This window comes from Pezoporus occidentalis, unplaced genomic scaffold (genome assembly GCF_034315485.1).
Source record: "Pezoporus occidentalis ecotype Australia unplaced genomic scaffold, CSIRO_AGI_Poc_V1 ctg7, whole genome shotgun sequence".
NCBI lineage: Eukaryota > Metazoa > Chordata > Aves > Psittaciformes > Psittacidae > Pezoporus > Pezoporus occidentalis.
The window spans coordinates 7,731,437-7,750,425 of NW_026916052.1; the positions used below are offsets into that span (position 1 = coordinate 7,731,437).

At 44.5% G+C, this 18,989-nt stretch overlaps 2 protein-coding genes across 11 annotated transcripts; both read right to left on the reverse strand.

Annotated features, from left to right (window-relative positions):
- Positions 1 to 3,185: 3,185 nt before the first annotated feature.
- On the reverse strand, positions 3,186 to 14,866 carry PNLDC1 (PARN like ribonuclease domain containing exonuclease 1). 10 transcript variants are annotated; one of them, XM_062641868.1, is made up of 19 exons: positions 14,359 to 14,863; positions 13,882 to 13,939; positions 13,690 to 13,781; positions 12,434 to 12,467; positions 12,190 to 12,229; positions 11,392 to 11,480; positions 11,003 to 11,103; positions 10,328 to 10,407; positions 9,214 to 9,351; positions 8,298 to 8,367; positions 7,967 to 8,052; positions 7,703 to 7,758; positions 6,578 to 6,645; positions 5,695 to 5,748; positions 5,442 to 5,484; positions 4,795 to 4,894; positions 4,168 to 4,343; positions 3,908 to 4,006; positions 3,186 to 3,349 (listed from the first exon to the last, which is right to left on the reverse strand). In XM_062641868.1, exons 1-19 carry the CDS (start codon positions 14,432 to 14,434, stop codon positions 3,277 to 3,279), a joined length of 1,533 nt encoding a protein of 510 aa, XP_062497852.1. In that variant the 5' UTR covers positions 14,435 to 14,863; the 3' UTR covers positions 3,186 to 3,276. The 10 variants fall into 10 exon arrangements, 9 of the variants coding, with proteins under 9 accessions (XP_062497852.1, XP_062497846.1, XP_062497849.1 ...); XM_062641862.1 differs by having other exon boundaries at positions 12,190 to 12,313; positions 13,690 to 13,763; positions 14,359 to 14,862; XM_062641865.1 differs by having other exon boundaries at positions 3,857 to 4,006; positions 12,190 to 12,313; positions 14,359 to 14,862.
- Positions 14,867 to 15,602: 736 nt separating this feature from the next.
- Positions 15,603 to 18,425, reverse strand: MRPL18 (mitochondrial ribosomal protein L18). Its single transcript, XM_062641887.1, has 3 exons — positions 18,229 to 18,425; positions 17,342 to 17,522; positions 15,603 to 16,309 (listed from the first exon to the last, which is right to left on the reverse strand). Exons 1-3 carry the CDS (start codon positions 18,290 to 18,292, stop codon positions 16,000 to 16,002), a joined length of 555 nt encoding a protein of 184 aa, XP_062497871.1. The 5' UTR covers positions 18,293 to 18,425; the 3' UTR covers positions 15,603 to 15,999.
- Between the last annotated feature and the right edge of the window lie 564 nt (positions 18,426 to 18,989).

The following is an 18,989-nucleotide window of genomic DNA, read 5'->3' on the forward strand; positions in this document are numbered from 1 at the left end:
CTGGTGAGAAGTTGCAAGAGGATTTGACTACTTGCCTGATAGGATGCCAACGGGAAAGACACTTGAATCCTCCCATGCTGAGGATCCAGGTCTTGTTCCCCTGCCCAAGCTGCATGGGAGCACTTCGGTGTGCAGTACCTTGCTTCACAGCGAGCAGCCCTTGCCCAAGTACCCCTCAGAGCTGCAAGTGCCCCATGCTCTTTCCCTGAAGGGGAGTCCGAAGGCACTCACATGGTGATTGAAGTACTGTTTTTGTTAAAACCACGAACTTCAACAAGGTAGGTTTTGCAGCAAGAGAAAGCACAGATGAGCTGGGTGAGAGACACTGAGCATAACCTTTCCCTCATCCCCCAGGCATCCCAGCATTACAACTTTTCTCCGCTTTTCATGGCCTTCTACTTTGCAGTGAATTCACAGCTCCTCAGGGACCTCTGGCAGAAAAGCTTCCCTTCCGTGACCTCTGCCTGCACGTGTTCTTCTTCCAGTCTCCATCCTTGCTGAGCCTCTGTTTTCTGCCTGCCCCAGTTTGTGCCCTGCAATCACCGTCTTCTGCCCTGAGAGCTCCACATGTCTCTAGGGTTAAGGCACAGATAAGGTCCTTTAAGCATAAGGAGTGTTTGAAGAAATAATGGCTACAACATTTGATGCACTGCCCCCTCAATTAATCCTCCAGGAGGGGTTCTCCAGTGGTGGGGATCACAGCAACCAGTGGAGAGGGGCTGCTGGGAAAAGCCATAGGAAAAAGGGATATAAAACCAGAAAATAAAAGTCAGATCTACTGCTGCACATGGAGAACAGCACAGACATGTGCTGAGAGAGCAGTTGTAGAGCAGGGTTTTCCCATGTTTAGGGCATACCCTTCATCAGCACACAAAGGTCTGAATCAGCTGTGGTGCTGCAAGACAGCTGAAGGCATTTTGGCTTGTCAGGCTACCTAGCGTCAAGGGAGTGAGTGATACAAGCACTTGGCACCAGGCTGTTTCACTCAATTCATCCTGCAAGACATTTGCAACCTCACCATTCCAAGATACACCAAGGTTTTAATCTATGATGTGTTATGAATGAATGCATAATATTAAGAAGAATCATTGATTCACACTGTTGGAAAGCATAGGAGTATATGAAATTTTCTTCTATATAAAGAGCACACTGTGACTTTTAAGAGAGTTAAATCCTGCTCTCCTCCAGTGCCAGTGTGTATCTGCCATATCAGCATTGAAGCCACGAGAAGCAAAAATGAAGGAATATTTAAGATAGCATTGCCTTTTCCCTGCCTTCTCCCCAGAGCAGAGATGTTCTCTCAAGCCCCACATATTTAATCTTGAACACATCAAATAAAAACCAATGTATTAAAAATCTAATTGTTTTTGGAATAGATATATTGTGATCTGCAGTGCTCCATCTGCAGGGATATACTTTCAATACCTTCACAACGTGAATTCTAACATCTTGTTTCCTTGAGGGTTAGAATTATCCTTTAAAGCCTTGCAGCTGAAGTACGAGTGTCTCACAGTGCTGAGAAGCAGGTGTGCTGTAACTGCTGTGAGGGACTTGGCTGTGGTTTTATCATTGTCTTAGGTTTGATTTTCTGAGCTGCCACTCAGCAACTTTAACACATCCATCTTCAGAGCCAGAGTTACAAAGCAGGCTGCATCACCGTGAGCTGGCTTCACCAGAGTCAGAAGTACCCCTTGCTTCTTGCAGAAGACACACAGGAACAAGCATAACCTGAACCACTTCCGATACTTTCAACTTCAGTTAGTAACAATTCCCTGTTCTGGAGCAGAAGCAAGAGCTGGGGTTGAAATAGCCAAATTGGCATGTTCAGCGAGACTTTACCTTGATCTGCAGACTCTCAGAGAAACTTGCAAATCTGCTCCCACAGCTAGAAGCTGCTGATAGACTAGCCCCCAGCTATCCATTTTCATGGGAATTGAGTGTAGTATGTCTGATTGATTAACTGACAGATCTCTTTAAGGTTCTGGACAGCAAGCAATCCACACAAAACACAAAAACTTGTGCTCTCCTTGACATAAAGGGAGTGTCTAATGATGCTAAAAAGACAAAAAAAAAAAATCATTACAAAATAAACAGGGAGATACACTGGCAGCTGAAGGAACACTGTGACAGAGAACCCCATTGCTGAAGGGGTTACTATAAAGAAATGAAAAAGCTAATCAAAAACTCAGTCACTTGTCTGGCTAGGAGCTGGCTTGTGAAATCAGAGCTGCAAGCCACAAACTGTGCAGAACCCGAGAGCTATGTCTGAAGACACACTGCCCTTTTCTCCTGGAGAGCAGCAAACAATTAGCAGTAAAGAGCACATGATCCTGGGGCACACTGCAGTACTGTGCTGCTGCGCAATACCCTGCTGCTGCTTTAAGGTGGCCTGCAGCAACTCCCATCTTACAGTCAACTAAAGGCAGATTCTACACATTAGATGATCATGGGGCCCATCCAGTTAGGTCTGACTGATGAAATCTAGGGACTACTATTTGCAAACCATGGATCAGGAAGCTGATTTTGAGAAGGAATACTAAGAAAGATTGCTGAAGAGCACAGTCTCCAGCCTGACAAATACTCCAGCTCTGTCAGAGAAACCGATCAACAAAGCATGCCCCGTGGTATTTTTGGATAAAGGCTTGATCACATGCTGTGCACTGGAAGGAAACAGCAGTGTGTGCCAACTCACCTGACCTGGATGTATTATACAGATTGGAAGCTGATAAATTCCACTTACCTGTGTCTACCCTCAGCTATGCTGCCTGCCAATGAAAATACCTATGCACGACATCAACAGCACTGCAGATTATTTACTACTCCCCAGCACCTTCTCTGAGCCCCAAGAGTAGTTTCTTCATCAACTCTGCTCACTTTCATTTGGCAAACAGTGACATTTCCCCTGCTTTACAACTGAAGCTAAAATATCTTCTTTCATTTCATAACTTCCCAAACTTCATCAGAAGTGTGTTTTATGCAGCAGCACAAGCACTGGAAACAAACTGGGGTTATGAATAGCTGTCAAGAACCCACAGAGGATCAAAATAAATTAGTTATTGAAAGAAGCATATCTCCTTCTTCAGGGAGGACTATACTTTGAATAAATGAAAAAATACAACAAATTGGAAAACAGCACATCCTCTTTGAAAACACATTTCCAAGAAAGCGATTAAAACCACTACTGATAGCTTTTCTTTAATCATAATTTATTGAATGAAGTGAAACAAAACAAACCATAGACAAACAAGAAGTTCCTCATGTCACATCTGTAAGGCTTTAGAACAAGCAGCGAGGAGCTCCTCCAAGTACAAAGGCCAAGAGAGACCACAGTGCCACAACACCAGAGACTCTAAAGGGCAAGAATAATAAAATGCTGTTAGGCTACTTGTACTTAGGGTTTAATTTTGTTCTTACTAAGCAGTGAGGTTGTTTTCCAAACTGTGTCAGGCCAGAAGTTCACCCTGCATGACCACTGCTGTCACCACCTCACGAGAGGGGTGCACTTGAAATCTAGAATCCTCTCCTACTACTGAACTGTCAACTCTGCTGTAAAAAAGGAAAACCACATCCATCCCACCCCTGGGAGACTCTGCCTCTCTCTCCTCAAGCTTCTTAGAGCCAGCACTACAACTACAGATCATTAGATAACCCTCTGTCCATAATGACAGCACACACATAATTTTGTGCTATCTATGGGGTAACATTCCCCAGTTAATCTGGATGAGGAAGTGCAGTTGCCCAGGGCTGAAAGCTCACAAGTCAGCCAGCAAACCTGCTCCTGAACCCCTTGTTCTCCTGGGAGGCTGGCAGAATACTGCACAAGAGCGCAGGCTGCTGCTGAGCCAGGGCCAGGCACGCCAAAAGGAAGACTTTTCCCCTCCCAGTTGCTGTGGTGTCCGTTACTCACTGCAGCAGGCAGTTCACGCCTGGAGAGTGCCTCCAGTGGCGATAGACGGAAATCCGCAGGTGAGGGTGATGTTTGTAATCTCGCAGAACAAGCCTGACTCTGGAATGAAAGCAGATGTGATGAGCCGAAGCTTGCAAGCTGCTTATAACATCCCACAGCTCAGGACGGGAATTTCTTAGAGTTGCCACAACAGAGGGAGGGTGGGATGAAGGTTTGTATGAGAGGCTCAAGGGACAAAATAAGACTTTCCAGTCACTTACTGCTTAAATTTATCAGAAAGCAGAAGAAATTGGTTCTTTGAAAGCCACCTGACATCAAAGCGACAAAGAGCTTTGAACTCCTGGTAAATCTGCCTTTCGTTCAGCCCTGGCCAGCCTTGGACACGGACAACCAGGAGAGGGGGATGGTGGCAGGGAACATCTTCCCCGGAAAAATTCTGGAAAATGGACAATACTAAGACATACCTGAGTTCAGAAATACTACAGAAGCACTACTGATATAAACAGGGAATATGTAAAACATGGCACATAAATAAGACAGGTTCTACAACACAGCTGCTGCTGTTGTAAGACAATGTTTCTTTTGTCTCAGGATTCTTTTAAACATCAGTCATGAAAGCAAGCAGTCACCATTAATGAGAACCCACAAGAGAATCAGCTAAGTAAGCTGACTAATGCCATTTTACATGATAGCAATATAAATACATTTCACAAAGCTGAAATTCAGCTCATTTGCCACTTTGAAAGGTCAGTTGTGTCACTTGTATGATAACTTCTGCCAAAGTGGGCCCAGGCACTGGTGGATTTTTCCCCTCTAATGAAGCCATCAACTAGGCTACTGACCTACGCACCCCCCAAACCAGTCACAGACCTGCCATTCATACGCACAATGCTTGAAACACCACCTCGGATGAAATTCACTTTGTTCAGGTACCCGGCTAACACAGAGAGATACTGAGGGAAAGAGAGATCAGCCTCCACTGCACCGCTACATCAGAAAACAAAATGGAACAGAGGTTTGTATCCCCAGTGCTGCACAGCATCTCTGGAGCAAGAACTCCCAAAGCAGCTCTTTAACTAGTGACAAAACAGGTGTCTCAGATCATGGGATCCCATACAGAAGTCAAAAAGCTGCAAGCAAAGGGAAGGGATTTGAAAAGTTGCCTCTTAGGAATTTAACCGAAGGCACTGAATCACATAGATATCAAAAATGGAAACTAATGGAAAATGATTTGACCCTTACCCAAGTGAACTGGAGACAGCCAGTTCAAGGGTAAAGGGGTTACAGTGCCATTTCCCAACCTCCGCACCACCACATGACCCCTGATTTAATTTTTAAAATGTCAGCTTTGACATAAAGCTACTACTTTCAGATATATAAAATAAAAATCTAATTAGGACAGTGACATTTCCAGTAACACTTTCTCTCATCCAAAAGGAAAGCCAGCCTTCAAAACAAAAAGTCAGCCAGAGCGAACTGACGACTCTTTCCCATAGGACCCATCCATGTAACGCAATTTTCAAACATCACTCACTCTGTGGATGTGCACTGTAGCAAATGGGCTGACTTCAGAAGAACTAGGAGGAGGAATAATGAGGTGGCATTAGAACAAAGCTAGAGAAACATAACTAAACAAACAGCAAAAATTCACTTCAGTGCAGCTAATTTACTAAGAGCAACAGACTCTCTATAAACAAACATTTCTTAGCATGCAATGGAGCTGCAGAGCAGGAAAGGTATTTCCAAGTCCCAACACAAACTGAAGAGGTGTTGAAGAGGCATTTTACCTGAACCACAGAGAAATGCATCATAGCCTGCCTCATGAGGTGACTTCTTCTCAGCTGTAAGTGCCCAACAAAACCAAAAAGAGTAAATACCTTTAGCACGCTGTGGAAACTGCCCCACTGCAGAGTCCTAACATTCATAAGATCCACTGTTTGGTTTTGGAGTTGCGTCCTCCTATCCTCAGCTCTGTTTCCTTCCTCACCTTGAGACCTTTAGACCCTATAGAAAGTCTATGCTTCTACCATGCATTTTAAAGTTATACCAACAAAAACGCAGCAGTTACATGAATGCCTGAAAAGCTTAGCAAGATGCACATTAGAAACTTTTATGAAGATCTAAACTAAATTGTGTTGCATGTGTTATCAATGCCATAGAAAGCATTTCAAAACACAAGGAGGCCTTGTGCTGCCATAAGAAGTCAAGAAATGCCTGCCTTGCAGGCAGTATCACACCATGTACTGAACACAATCTCCCACACACACAGCACCACTAATGCTGCACACGAGCCGCAGCCACCAAGCTCCTGTGACTTCCCTGCCATTAACGCCCACTATTGTCCATTCTAGGACTACTGTTTTCAACCTCCCCTCACCCCTTAGAAGGGCTATCGATGCTTCACATCTACAAGTCAGGCTCAGTTCAGCCCAACTTAGTGTAAATCCTATGCTAGCAGGACCATGGAAGCCTGCCCCACATTACCCTTGGCAGCTACCAGGGATACACAGAACACTTTGTGAGCCCAGGCTTTGGGTCTGGGCAAAAATGTGTATGTGCAAATTCAGGGAGACATACTGGCACTCACTCATGGCTTGCATGTGAACATCCAGAGTGTAAAACAAACCCCTTTTTAGCTACCTGATTTTGAAGACTTGCTTAAAAACATACCATATCTTGAGCAGTCACTTGCAAGAGCTATCTCAGGGCACATTGAATCCTTGGGATTTAGGTTGCTGCTGAAGACAAGTGGATGTGTAAGATATTTTTCTTTCTTCAGTATGTTAGAGACAAGTTAGCGTTCTCTACTGAGCCGCGGCTTCATTTCAGGAAAAGCTACTGAAGACTTTAAAAGGGACTTTGTTAGCATTCTGTGAAAAGGCTAAAAGATACTTAGATGAATAGTATCTACCCAATACTATAGATACTGATAATAGTATCTATCCTGAAAACTAATTCCTAAACATTTCCTCACTCTTTTCCCACAGTCAGATCTTCTAAGCAGCAAATATGCTGCAATTGCATGCAAAAAAAAAAAAAAAAAAAAAAAAAAAATCAATGGAAAACTCCAAGGAAAGGGATTAAGTAGATGGTCATGTTTGAATGGGGAACTCTGGAAGATAGATTAATAAACAGATATCCACGGAATGACTGAAATAAAGAACAAGCAAGCATAAGACCTCTGAGACTCTTCAGTCTGAAAACAAATACACACAAACACAAAAAAAACAAACCCACAAACCAACCTCAGAATCACAGTACTTTTTTCATAAGCACTAATTTTACATCTCCTTCTTAGGAGTAAACAGGCAAAATTAGAGAGATCTCTACCACATCACAGCTAAACTCATGAAATACGCCATCTACTATTGTGCTGCATTTGAACATTATATTTAGTTACTGCTTTGGGATCAGTGCAGCCTTTTCTTGGGAGCTGGCATTTGAAATTGGGGTGTATTTTCACAGGGAACTGAAACTCACTCATTTCATTTCATAACACAACATAAGCAACATCCAGCACCAAAGTTGTATGTAAGGATATCTGCAAGGCAAACTTGTGACCAATGAGTTAATGGTGGTATGATACCAAAAGTGACTTAGAACAAATAATTTACTCCACAATTACTTTATAAGAAAAGATGTGCAAATATTTTGCTTTTAAATTTAGAAAAACAAGAAACCAGCTGAAAAACATGTGGGAGGAGGGAAAGTATGAACATGTGAAATTACTGACCTAGAAATATCTTTCCCAAGAAAACAAAGGGTTTGCTGAAGGCCTTATAGCCTGCCACTTACCTGCACAAAACTGTATACACCTCCATAAGACTAGATACCCGAGGAAACTGACATTTCTGTAAGAGAAGAACATGTTAGAAAACCAATCAAGACAGACCTCGTAGTAAGTGAGCTCATTGCCAATTCATCAAATGAGATCTAAAAATCAGAATGTCTCAGGGCAACAGAGAACAGTTCTGTAACCACAGGACACTAAGAAAAGACATCCTCTCTTCTGGGTGAAAGACAAGCTTTAATTCCAAACCAAAAGACTTTCCATCTCACCTTCCATATGGATTTTGTTACAGTCTTGGTGTCTATTAGGATGGGAAACAGGTTGTGAATGTTCCTTTTAAACTCCTCATAGCTTTCTGAAAGCAAAACACGTGGAGAAAGACATCATAAAAAACTGGGGAAAAGCCAATGGCATTGCAAATGAATAAGAGAGGGGAAGTCAGAGGAACAGTGCATCACTCCAGCAGTAAAGAGCTCAGAAGAGGCAACTAGTGCTGCTGCTTGCTAAGTGCTGTGGGTGGCTGGGGTGATGAGTGGCTATTGTGCTTACTGTCCCATCCCCCCTGCAAAGCCTAGGGAGAGCAGCTATGTGCAGCATTACCTGGAAGAGGCTTGTAGAACTTGTCATGAAGATGCATAAGGTCCATGAGCATGTTGTGTCCCACCAGAGGCTACAGGAAAAACAAACATAACAGCCCATTGGAGCATATTTTTGAAGAGAGCTCTGAGATAACCAACTTTAGACATGCTCAGCAGGCTGCAATGCTCACAGGACTACTGCTTTCAGGAGACCAGACCTGTGGACTCTCTGAGGAGGGTGTTTGTTCAGCAGCATTCTATTTTCAGTGGATGCAAGGAGCTAGGTGGATTCTCAGTTCAGCTGAGCACTGGTAAAATCTTCCATCAATCAGATTTATAGGCTCACTCACAAGGGCAGGTACAGCCTATGCACATCATCCGTAGTCTCCTGAAGCTGAAATTCATTTAATAATCTCCATACAGAACATAACAATTGCCACATGTAATCACACCAATGGTCCAGTAAACTAATCTGTCACATGCTGAAAAGCATAACTTGCCCAAAAGGCAAGAATCTGCTCAAGTTTCTTCGATGGTGACTCATGCTGTGTAACACAAGGATTTTTAACATTGTAGACTCCTGCATTTTCTCAAGTGAAGTGAGAACCACATTGAAGAATGGGTTCTGGCTCCCTCTACCCTGGCTGCATTTGGTTTGCAGGACAAGTAGAAAAGTAATGGGGAAATCTAGTGTTTGGATCCACAATTATGAGCATGCTTTTGGAGTGGGATCTGGTCAGTAAGATGTAGCGTTTAATAGTCATTTTTTTCCTCAACATGACTGCAATCTAAGAATTCATCTCAGTTTTACTGACAAGAGAATGATCACACTGAATTACTTGAGTCATTTAATACAAATTACTACTTTACCTTCTATCATCCTTCTACATCCACCAAAAATGGAGCTAAAAAGTGACAATAGGGATAAGCCATTTTACCTTCTTGGCTTGAACAAGTATCTGGAAGAGGTTGGTGAAGCCCCGGGCAGACAGGAGAATGACCTCCTTCTGGCAGCAGTCATAAGGATTGTTCTCCAGAAGCCGACGATGCTGGGGACTCACTTTTTTCACCATTACCTGAAAAGAGCAGCCATTGGGTATCCCAGCCTAGTGTCAGCTAGTTGCATGTACACTGCTTACTGGCATTCAGTAATGCTGAGGACAGATTCAGCTTCCAGGCTACACAGAATGAAGAAACAGTGCATCCCCTGGGACCTCAGGACTGTCCCACTTCTCATCCATATGGAGATCATACAGGGGTGCTCCAGCAATAAAAAGGGTGTCTTATCAATGCTTCTCTTTTTAGGAGGATGGTTCCTACCACAGGTTGTTCTGAAGCACAACTAATAAAATTCAGTTTAACTTGACACCTATGCGGTAAGTTCATGGCACAAAACCCAGAAATGAACAGCAATCAAAAAACAAACCAAGTCCCCAAAGGCTTATGCTTCAGGTGAGAAAGCTGGGTAAACCTGTCACTCTGCTGACACTGGTGACCAGACAAAGATAATGTTATTGTAAGCAACTGCCTGGTATCATACTCACACTATATTTTGAGAAGTCCACAGCCATAGGTTTAATTCAGAAAATATTGCACCAAACATAAAATAGCAATAGTCAATAGCAAAACAGCAAGCCATGCAACAGACTTTCCAAAAGTCTTCAAAGCAACTACATGGCAGAAGGTAGCAAAAGGAAAACCACAATAAAAGGCTAAAACCTGTACATTCTTGTGGAGGTATTGAAGGAGAGATCTAACAAAGTCTGGAGGCACAGAGAGGGTCCCTCCAGGAGTGCCTTAAGGCCAAGTACTTCTAGCTCAAGGCATTTTGTGGCTACAGGACAAACAGATACCAAAGTTACTGTTTTCTGGAACCCTCTTCTTGGGATCACACAATCAACATTCCAAGACATTCCTTAGTCATTGTTCTCTCCTTCTCCTGCACCTTATTAAAAGCACAAGCAACATTTCAGAGTCCCTGCAAGAATGCCAGTCCTATCAGTTTGGATAGGAACAATCTTTCCAAAAGGTACACACACATTTCCATCTCACCTTCTTGATTCCAAGAGGCTGTGTCCAAACATTTTGGAGAGCCTGTCTCAGAACCAGCTGAACTTCAAGCATCTGATAGCCTGAAACCAAAGGAAAACAAAAAATGCCCAGTGAGAATTTCAGAAATACCTCAGCTCCACTATCATGCTCCAGAAAGCTAGCACAGGTGGCAAGTAGCCTGTTTATTCCCACTGGCATACATATTTCACCATGAAGCTCCTGTTGCTCTACGTATGAGGAAACTAACCTTGAAGGGAGACCTGCCTTTCCCTTCTCCAAAGCTAAGGCAGCAAACAAAAACCAGATCACCCAGGATTTAAAACAAAGTTGTCCTGATTTAGACCAATTACAAATCCTCCAGTTGCTGCTCTGCAGAAGCACAACATGGAAGTTACCACAAAGCATACTCCAAGCACCTAGACATCCACTGCCACTACAGAAAGAACCACTGTCCCAACGGAGCAGAAAAGCAGAGCCCAGAATGCCTGGCAGGAACTGAGGTGTAGACAGGGGCACAAGAGATGTAAAGGCAGGATGAGCACTGGTGCCTTCCCTCTCAATAGAGCAGTTTAACAGAACAGGCAACAAAGGACAGTAGCAGCGCCAGGGGTTCAGAAGAAGTGATGAAGCCACTCAGAGCCCACAGGTGCCTAAGGGAGGCACCCTGTTTCATACCACTCAGATCTTGCAGAATCATAGTCTCTTCTTCCTCTGCTTTAGCTATCCAACAGGTCACTTCATCAATAGCTTTCTTCAGCACATCCCTGTCCAGGGCACTAGAGCAGGACCAGGAGGAAAGAGGCATAGTTTGAGAAAAAACTCTTTACAGATGGAGCCTTGTACCTTGCTGTGGGAATGCAAAAGCATCATTTAACAACAGTCATCCGAATTCTCCAGACTGTATCCTGTGATCTCAATTTTCCTTCAGAGGGACCACAACATGCTGAAACAGCTACAGCAAGGCATTTGGACCAATAGCCTTTAATATTTCTACAAAAGGTGATTTGAGTGAAGGTGAACTGCCAACACAGTACTGAGGAGCCACCTCTCTGAGTGGCACTCACCTGCTCACTTTCATGCTACCCTCTAAGAGATGCTGGTGAAGGATCTTCTCTTGTGCCTCATTCATATACGGGATTCCATCTTTGAGGAACTGAAGGGTGGAAAAAAATCCAGGTTGGTTACTCTCCCCTTTACTTTCTTGTAGTAAATTAGAGAATAGCAGGTGAGCCAGGTCCAAAACTGGCATACACTTGGGTGATGCAGATGTTCCTCATTCTCAGACTACCCTCTCCAAAAATACAAACTGTAGGTAATCAGCTGCATTCTTACATAAAGGAACACATATTTATTTATGGAGGGAAGGATTTTTGTTAACTGTAATCATTCTTTTCTGCTCTGCTTTTACCTTTCCTTTAACGAGATGCTTCAAGTGTTGAAATACCACAATACTTCCTGTCCAAAACTGCTAAACATTGCTCTTACGTGATGACACGGTCTAAATTTTATGGGAAATGTGGCAATACCTAAAAAGCAGATAAGCCACAACTTCCCTATCTTCAGTGCTAGTAAAGACTCCCCCTGAAGTAAGTTTAGTAAGTCTCCAGATCACCAGAGACAAGTTTTCTTTTTTTGAGGTGGGGAGATGTCTTAGCCTGACAAAGATGAGGTTATTGCCTATATGGCAGTTCAGGAAAATCAGCACATACTCTCCCTGTTGATAATGAACCTACCCATGCATTCATACTTTAGCAAGATCCCATTTACTCTAGAAATGCAGCATTTAGGGATATTAATCTTAATTTCTCCTGTAACCGCACAGACGTCCTCTGTTCTAGATTTCTGGCAGAGAGATTACATACCTTATTATAGTCAAAGCCATAATGAGACAGGAACTGAATGCTAGATGCAGAGAGGGTAAATTCAACATCCGTAACCCCCCATGTTGAGGGAAAGAGAAAGAAGTTGTATGAATGCACCACATACCTACAATGAAAAGAAAAATCTCTCTAGAAAATTGTTACTGGAAATAACTCCTCCCAAGAGAGAGAATAAAATCTCAACTGCACTGTCTTCATTGTAACAGAAAACTGCTTTTTAACTTACTTGTTTGAACCTTCATTTGAGAATATTGCCAGCCCTGCAAGAGAGAAACCTCTGTTGAAATGCCAATGTTTAGCTGGATGTATTGGAGATTAGGTAAGGGATGTGGGGATCCCCTGATGGAGTGCATGTTTTCCATTCACTAATGGCACAGTACAAATCATGAACAGCATTAACTGCCAGGCCACTCCCCAGCTCCCCGAGAGCTGAACAGGAACAAGCTTTTAGTACTAAGTGGGAAAAGAAGTCAAGTCCAACTAAATAGCAAATAGATTGAGCAATGGATGAGGTGATTTGATGATGAAAGTCTCAAACTATGCATACACAGGTCTGTGGATCCAACTACACTACAGAAGCATTTGGAAGGAGCTAGGCACCACAAAGGACAGAAACATGGTTTTCACTACTTAGGCTTTGAGGGTTGGGTTTGTTAGTTTGCTTTTTTGGGGTTATTTCCCTATTATTCCCCAAGAAACACACTAGTGGTAGGACAAAGGGTAACACCTTTAAACTGAAAGGGTGTAGATTTAGATTAGATATTAAGAAGAAATTCTTTACTGTGAGGGTGGTGAGACACTGGCACAGGTTGCCTCGAGAAGCTGCCCCATTCCTGGTAATGTTCAAGGCCAGGTTGGATGGGGCTCAGAGCAACCTAGTCTACTGTAAGGTGTCCCTGCCCATGGCAAGGGGTTTGGAACTGTGCAAGCTTTAAGGTGCCTGCCAACACAAACCATTCAGTGATTCTATGAAAATCTTACGTATCCTAAAGCTTTGAACAATATTTTAAACAGTTTTGGAGCTGATTTCTTGACCTCTAACTGGTTCTTAACTGTCAGTAACCCTCTACCACCTCTACAGGACTATTCTTGTGGGTTTGGGTTTTTTTTTAATTATTTTAGGAATATAGAAATACTAGCCTTCATTTTCCTCTGATAGTCTCCTTACTCATACACTATACCAAATGACACAACTTTGAACAGGAGCTGCTGTCATCTACTTCTTGCTTGCATCCTCTGTTTTAAAAGCCCTGTATTGGTACCTGCAATCTTTAACTATTAATTTTAGACAAGTAAAAAATATATGGCCCACATGGCTTTACATTATTTAAAATACTAAAAAGGTGATAATATTAAACACCAGAAGGGGGGAATGCAGCAAACAAATGCCTCTGTAAGGAGTGAATTAAGACCAGAGCTACCTGCAGGGCCTGACAGCTGGCAAAAGGCCATTTACCACTGAGAACTCAGAGCAGCACTTACCAAGCTGAGTAACGGTGAAGTGCTGCACACTCTGCTTGGCCTTCAGGTACCGCTCCACAGGGGAATCAAACAGGCTAGGAACACAACCAGAACTGGGGGAAAAGGTGTGGAAACAAGGTTTGCAACACATAGGTAGCTCACACAGAGCTAGAGCAGCAAGCATCCCCCCCATTTGAAGTCTAGCAGCTTTACCTGAGCTTGTCATTTTGCAGAGAAGCTGAATGTAAGCCAGTAAACTCCATATCAAAGGCTGTTGAGGTAGAAAGAACACACACACATAAAAAAAAAACAAACACTATACATCAAAACGAAGCATGCGTTTCACCAGAATCAGAACAAGGACCTCCAAAACACCTCTCTTCACTGTAACCTCTGTGTGAAGAAATCTCTTGCTCCCTCACCCCAGTGACAGAATGGGGTCACTCACACCACCTCCTCACCCTCTGGATTATGGCTCCGGTAACTAACACCCCAAGCCCCCCACCCAGCACCACAGAGAGGGCTCACTTTCCAACCTCTGCTGCACCGCTTTAAAACAAACAGCGCACAGCAGCGCCATTGTCTGCTGAAATACACCTCAGTACCCGCGCCCCGGGCCGGGCCAGGGCCGCTCAGAGGGGCTTGAGGGTACCGGTACGAGCCGGCAGGTCCCCTCACACCCCGGCTCACCCAGGAAGGCCGCTCGACGAACGCGGCCCCTGAGGCGCGGGAGACTCCGCCCGAAGTCGGCCGCCCCCACGTCCATGATATCCTCCGCTCTCCCCCGCCCTAAGGGTGGCCTTAAAACAATGGGGAAGACAGCGCCCCTCGGGACCGGAGTGGCGACGAGGGGCCGGGCAGTGCGCAGGCAGCTGGCGGGGAGCGCCTACAGCGAACAGGTGGGGAGATTTGGCTGAGGAGCCGCTCCGCAGGGCCTGGCTCATAGGGAAAGCAGACATGGCTCCTGTTGGCATCCTCATCCTCCAGAACTCCAGATCGCACAAAGGCTATCGCTGTCTATGCACGATTAGATATTACGAAACAGCACCAACTAAGACGACTTGCTGGAGCAGATCTAGAGAAGGACAATGAAGCTGGTGAAGGGTCTGGAGATCAAGTGTTATGAGGAACAGGTGAGGGAACAGGGGCTGTTTAGTCTGGAAAAGGTTCAGGTGGGACCTTATCACTCTCTACACCTACCTAACAGGTGGTTGTACTGAGGTGGGGGTCAGTCTCTTCTCTCAGGTAACAAGTGATAAGACAGGGGCGGCTTAGATCATATATTAGGAACAATTTCTTTACTAAAAGAGTAGTCAGGCATTGGAACAAGCTGCCCAGGAAAGTAATGGAGTCTACAAACACTGGGCCACAGGTTGAGCTGCACCAGCCTGACTGGCTTCTGAACCCCAGTGCTGCTCCTCCAATGGGCTCACACATGTGGGGATTATTCAGCCTGGATGCAACCAGGAGCTCTGCCCATACCTCAGGAAGACAGGATGGTGGCATTGGTCTGCAGCCAAGCCAGGGGCACAGAGGGAGGGAAAGGGGCTTCTTACTCCCCATAGCTGGCATTTCTGCAGCCTCCCTCCTGGACAGATGAGGTTTAAGTTGTTAGAATCCAAGGGTAGCAAGAAAGCTGCAAAAGTAGGTTAGGAGAATTTAATCTTTTCACCAAGTTTAGCGCATAACTGTATTACAGGTCTAAACAGACACATAATGAGTGCATTTTGCTAAATTAGACCAGCAGTGCACAGGAATCAAATATCTAAGCATTTGCAGAGTTCAGTTCAAGTATTAAACAATTATTAAACAGAAAATGTACTTTAAAGTCACTGAACTATGAAGTAAATTCTGTTAATCTATCAGGCTAAACTACAGTAACAGTTTATTCTAACCTTAAAGGTGTTGATAATTTTAGAATCAAGAATGACACATTTCTGTCTGTTCAAAAATATTTTATTATGAGATGCCATGTTCAAGCTTTTTCCAGCTCTGAACCTTCACCGTGCCGAAGCGCACACACCTAAAGAAGTGATCGTTGTCTCTTGTAAAGCTTTCCCAGCACTCTCCATTTTACTTATAGATTCTTCGTGGCTCACGCAGAACGACACCACCCTCCTGCATAGCTTTTTCGAATTCCTGAATCTTGTTTAAAAGAGGGAGATAAATAAATAGGAAGAAAAGCCATTGGCACCAAAGTATCAATGAAGACATGTAGCATGCAGGAGCAGAGGTAACAGCTTCACTGAAGCATTAACAACACAACTGCAGTTTATCAAAGCTACCTTTCTGAGTGTCACAAGAAGGCACTGTCAAACCACAAAATAAAAACTAATGGTGAAGAGGTGTAAAATTAATGCTTAAAAAGAAAAAAGAGCCAAATAAGTGCAAGGAGATGGTACTTGCCGAGTCACAATGATATTCCCAGGGGATAACAGCTTTAAAGTTCACAAAGTTGATTCCTGCTTCCAAACAGCGCTGTGCCATTACGCGGCCAAGATTTTTGCATGCTGCTACTCCCTTGGGACTGTATAGGTGTTTCTTTATGGCCCACTCCCGGGTAGAGGCAGACAACACAACATCCCCGTTAGAGCGCTCAACAAAGGCTTCAACATAGTGCTGTGTCCGCTCAAGCCGTAACCTGAGTCAGAGAAAGAACATGGGATTACCATGTCTTTTCCAGATGTAATGAGAGACACCATTCAAATGCTTAAATGCATAAGTGACTCACTTCATGAAATAAAAATGAATATACTATGACTATTAATAATGAATTGACAACACTTCTTTTGTTATCTAGGGTTTTTATTAGGAAATAAAATAGGACTTGTATTACCAGCTCAGAGAGTGAAATTCCAAGAATAACTTCTCCCCAGTTACTCAGGTTCATGGTTCTACACTGCCCCACACCAGCAGTCCCTCCAAACCAAGCACTGTACATCTACACAGTGTTGTATAGGTATGTCTGAGCTGGACTGGAGAACTGCTTTAGCAGGAATGTAACATCAGGTGTGCTATGCAGTCTTTTAAAGGGTGGCGCTTACACAGCAGGAAGCAACTTGTCAGTACTGACACGTGGTCAAGCAGTACTTCATAAACCACAACACACAACCACAGGGTATTAGGAGCAACTATTTCTTACTGCACTGAGAAAATATCAGATTTTCAGGTATGAACGAACTGGATGCGATTCTCCCCTCAAGAACAAAATAATGATTTTTGAATCCCCAGCTTAAGATGAACTTATTTTCCAGGGGACAAGCAATCAGCATTTTCCACTAAAAGAAAACAAAAGCACCTAAACAGTCTATCACGGTGCCTCAAATAAAACAATGATGCATGGTCACCACAGAACTAGGAGAATCCCAAGATAAACAGCACTGGCTTAAGCAAAATTACTGCTATCTCAACAACAGATGGGAAGATCTTGAACACACATGCCAACTTTCACGTGATGCCAGCCTACTGTTCTCTGGACACAGTAGATACCCGTTAATTAAGAATAACCAAACAGGAAACCGATTCAGCAACCCAAAATGCACATTTCATAAAATTTCTACCTGGCGGGTTTCTGGGATTTGGTTTTAGGTGGTTTTCTTTGCTGCTGTTTTGGGTGGGAGATTTTGTGTTTCTTTTTCAAGTCTTCATTTCTGCTGGTGGCTTTCTGACTCACCTATGCCAGAATTCACGCTTTGGCCATGTTGTCTTCCAGCCACGCTCTTTCCTAGCTAAGGCCAACTGCTCCAAGTTCCGAGGATTCCTGTTAGTGAAGTTTGGGGCAACAATCTCATTTTCACTTGTGTCCACTTGGGTCTTAGGCTTGAGATTTGCTGTAGTTGATGCAAAACAAAGACCTTGTGGGGGAAAGCAGAAAATAAAATTCCAGAGACTTAAAAAAAAATTTTAAGTAATGCAGACAATAGAACACATACAATACAGAATAATGCAGCTTGTAAAAGTTAGCAGGGCAAGATCTGCTTTAAGAAAACCCCAAACAACAAACAGATAGATTACCAGAGCTCAGTTTCTCCAATTTATGCAATGAACTGTAAGCTAAGACTAAAAAAGCTTTAACACTGGTTTATAGCTTGCACATAAAATATAAATTCAGCCTGACTAGAAGATTCCTAGAATTAAGGCTTTACAAAATACTGAAAGTGAAGTACACAACCGGTGGCAGCACTACCAAATAACAAGGTAGAAATCATCGATCCTGTCGGGCTGATCATCACTAATTAACCTAACAAATACCAATTTAGAGTTAGGCTTCCAAGCTCACTCTGCCACTCAACTTTCTGGCCCAGAGTCAGCGGGAACCTCTCACCAATAACGAAGACGGCCTCTCCTTATCAGACTGCTCGCCTGCTCGGGCCGGAGACGCAGCAGCAGCGCCCCCGTCCCACAGAAGCCGGAACCACCGTTACAAGCGGGAGCACGGCACAGGCGGAGCAATGCTACCAAGCCACCGGCAGCGAGATCGCCCAGAGCGGACAGCCGCCGGCAGCACAGGGAGGAGCCGGGAAAGGCCGGCATAAAGAACCGCAGGGGGACCGAGCTTACCCGCTCCATGTACCCAGGGCCTGGTGGCGGCCAGCACCAGGCGGCTACGGCTGCTCAGTGCCATGGGGAGCCTGCAACCACCACGGCTTCAGGCGGCAATCACCTCCCCTCTGCTCAGGGGCACCTGGGCGCCGCCATTTTGCCGAGGCAGACCGCTTCCCCAGAAGCCAGCTTTAAGCACTTCCGTCGGTGGTTGATGATGTCACGCGAAAGCGCCGGGCACCGCGCAGTATGGCGCAGAACTATGGGGAGCTGAGTGGTGCTGTCAGTCGCGTGTTTACAGAACAGAGCACGAAACATTTCCTTGACTCAAGAGATCGTGTTTAATTACCCCCTCCGCAGTAAAAAGGGTGCAGATACAGACCAGTACGGCCCGGTGCCATACCTCCTTAAAAGGGGCCCAAAGAAGCGTCCACGGGAAAGCGACCAGAGCCGCCGCAAAAGCCGCTTGCAGTTGCCAAAAGCAACGCTACGGCTTTCGTGTTGCAGCCTACAAATCTAACGTATACCGGATCGGGCGCAAGCGGCGCCTGGACGCGGGCGATGCCCCCCCATCCCGCTGCAGGATTAGCCTGAGTTCTTACAATGCATAAGAATGTGTAGGGGACAGCCCCCGTTTAACCTGCGGCGAAACCCTACCGCTGCCGCGCCCCAGAGCGGAGCGGGAGCTACAGCCCGTGCGCACTAAACCCGCCCTGCCTTCTAGAAGCTCCTGGAAGCGCTCGTGCCCCTTCTTCTGCGCGGCGCCTCCGTTCACGCCG

Excerpts from the sequence above, each read along its gene's own strand:
- PNLDC1 (XM_062641859.1), bottom strand. The coding sequence starts at position 14,434 with ATGGACGTGGGGGCGGCCGACTTCGGGCGGAGTCTCCCGCGCCTCAGG. Across the intron at positions 10,408-11,002 it reads GATTCTGCAAGATCTGAGTG|GCTATCAGATGCTTGAAGTT; the intron begins GTATGAAACAGG and ends CTTTGGTTTCAG. Across the intron at positions 8,053-8,297 it reads GTTCTACAAGCCTCTTCCAG|AAAGCTATGAGGAGTTTAAA; the intron begins GTAATGCTGCAC and ends TTTTGCTTTCAG.
- MRPL18 (XM_062641887.1), bottom strand. The coding sequence starts at position 18,292 with ATGGCACTGAGCAGCCGTAGCCGCCTGGTGCTGGCCGCCACCAGGCCC. Across the intron at positions 17,523-18,228 it reads GCCCTGGGTACATGGAGCGG|GTCTTTGTTTTGCATCAACT; the intron begins GTAAGCTCGGTC and ends TTCCCCCACAAG. Across the intron at positions 16,310-17,341 it reads AAGCGTGAATTCTGGCATAG|GTTACGGCTTGAGCGGACAC; the intron begins GTGAGTCAGAAA and ends TCTCTGACTCAG.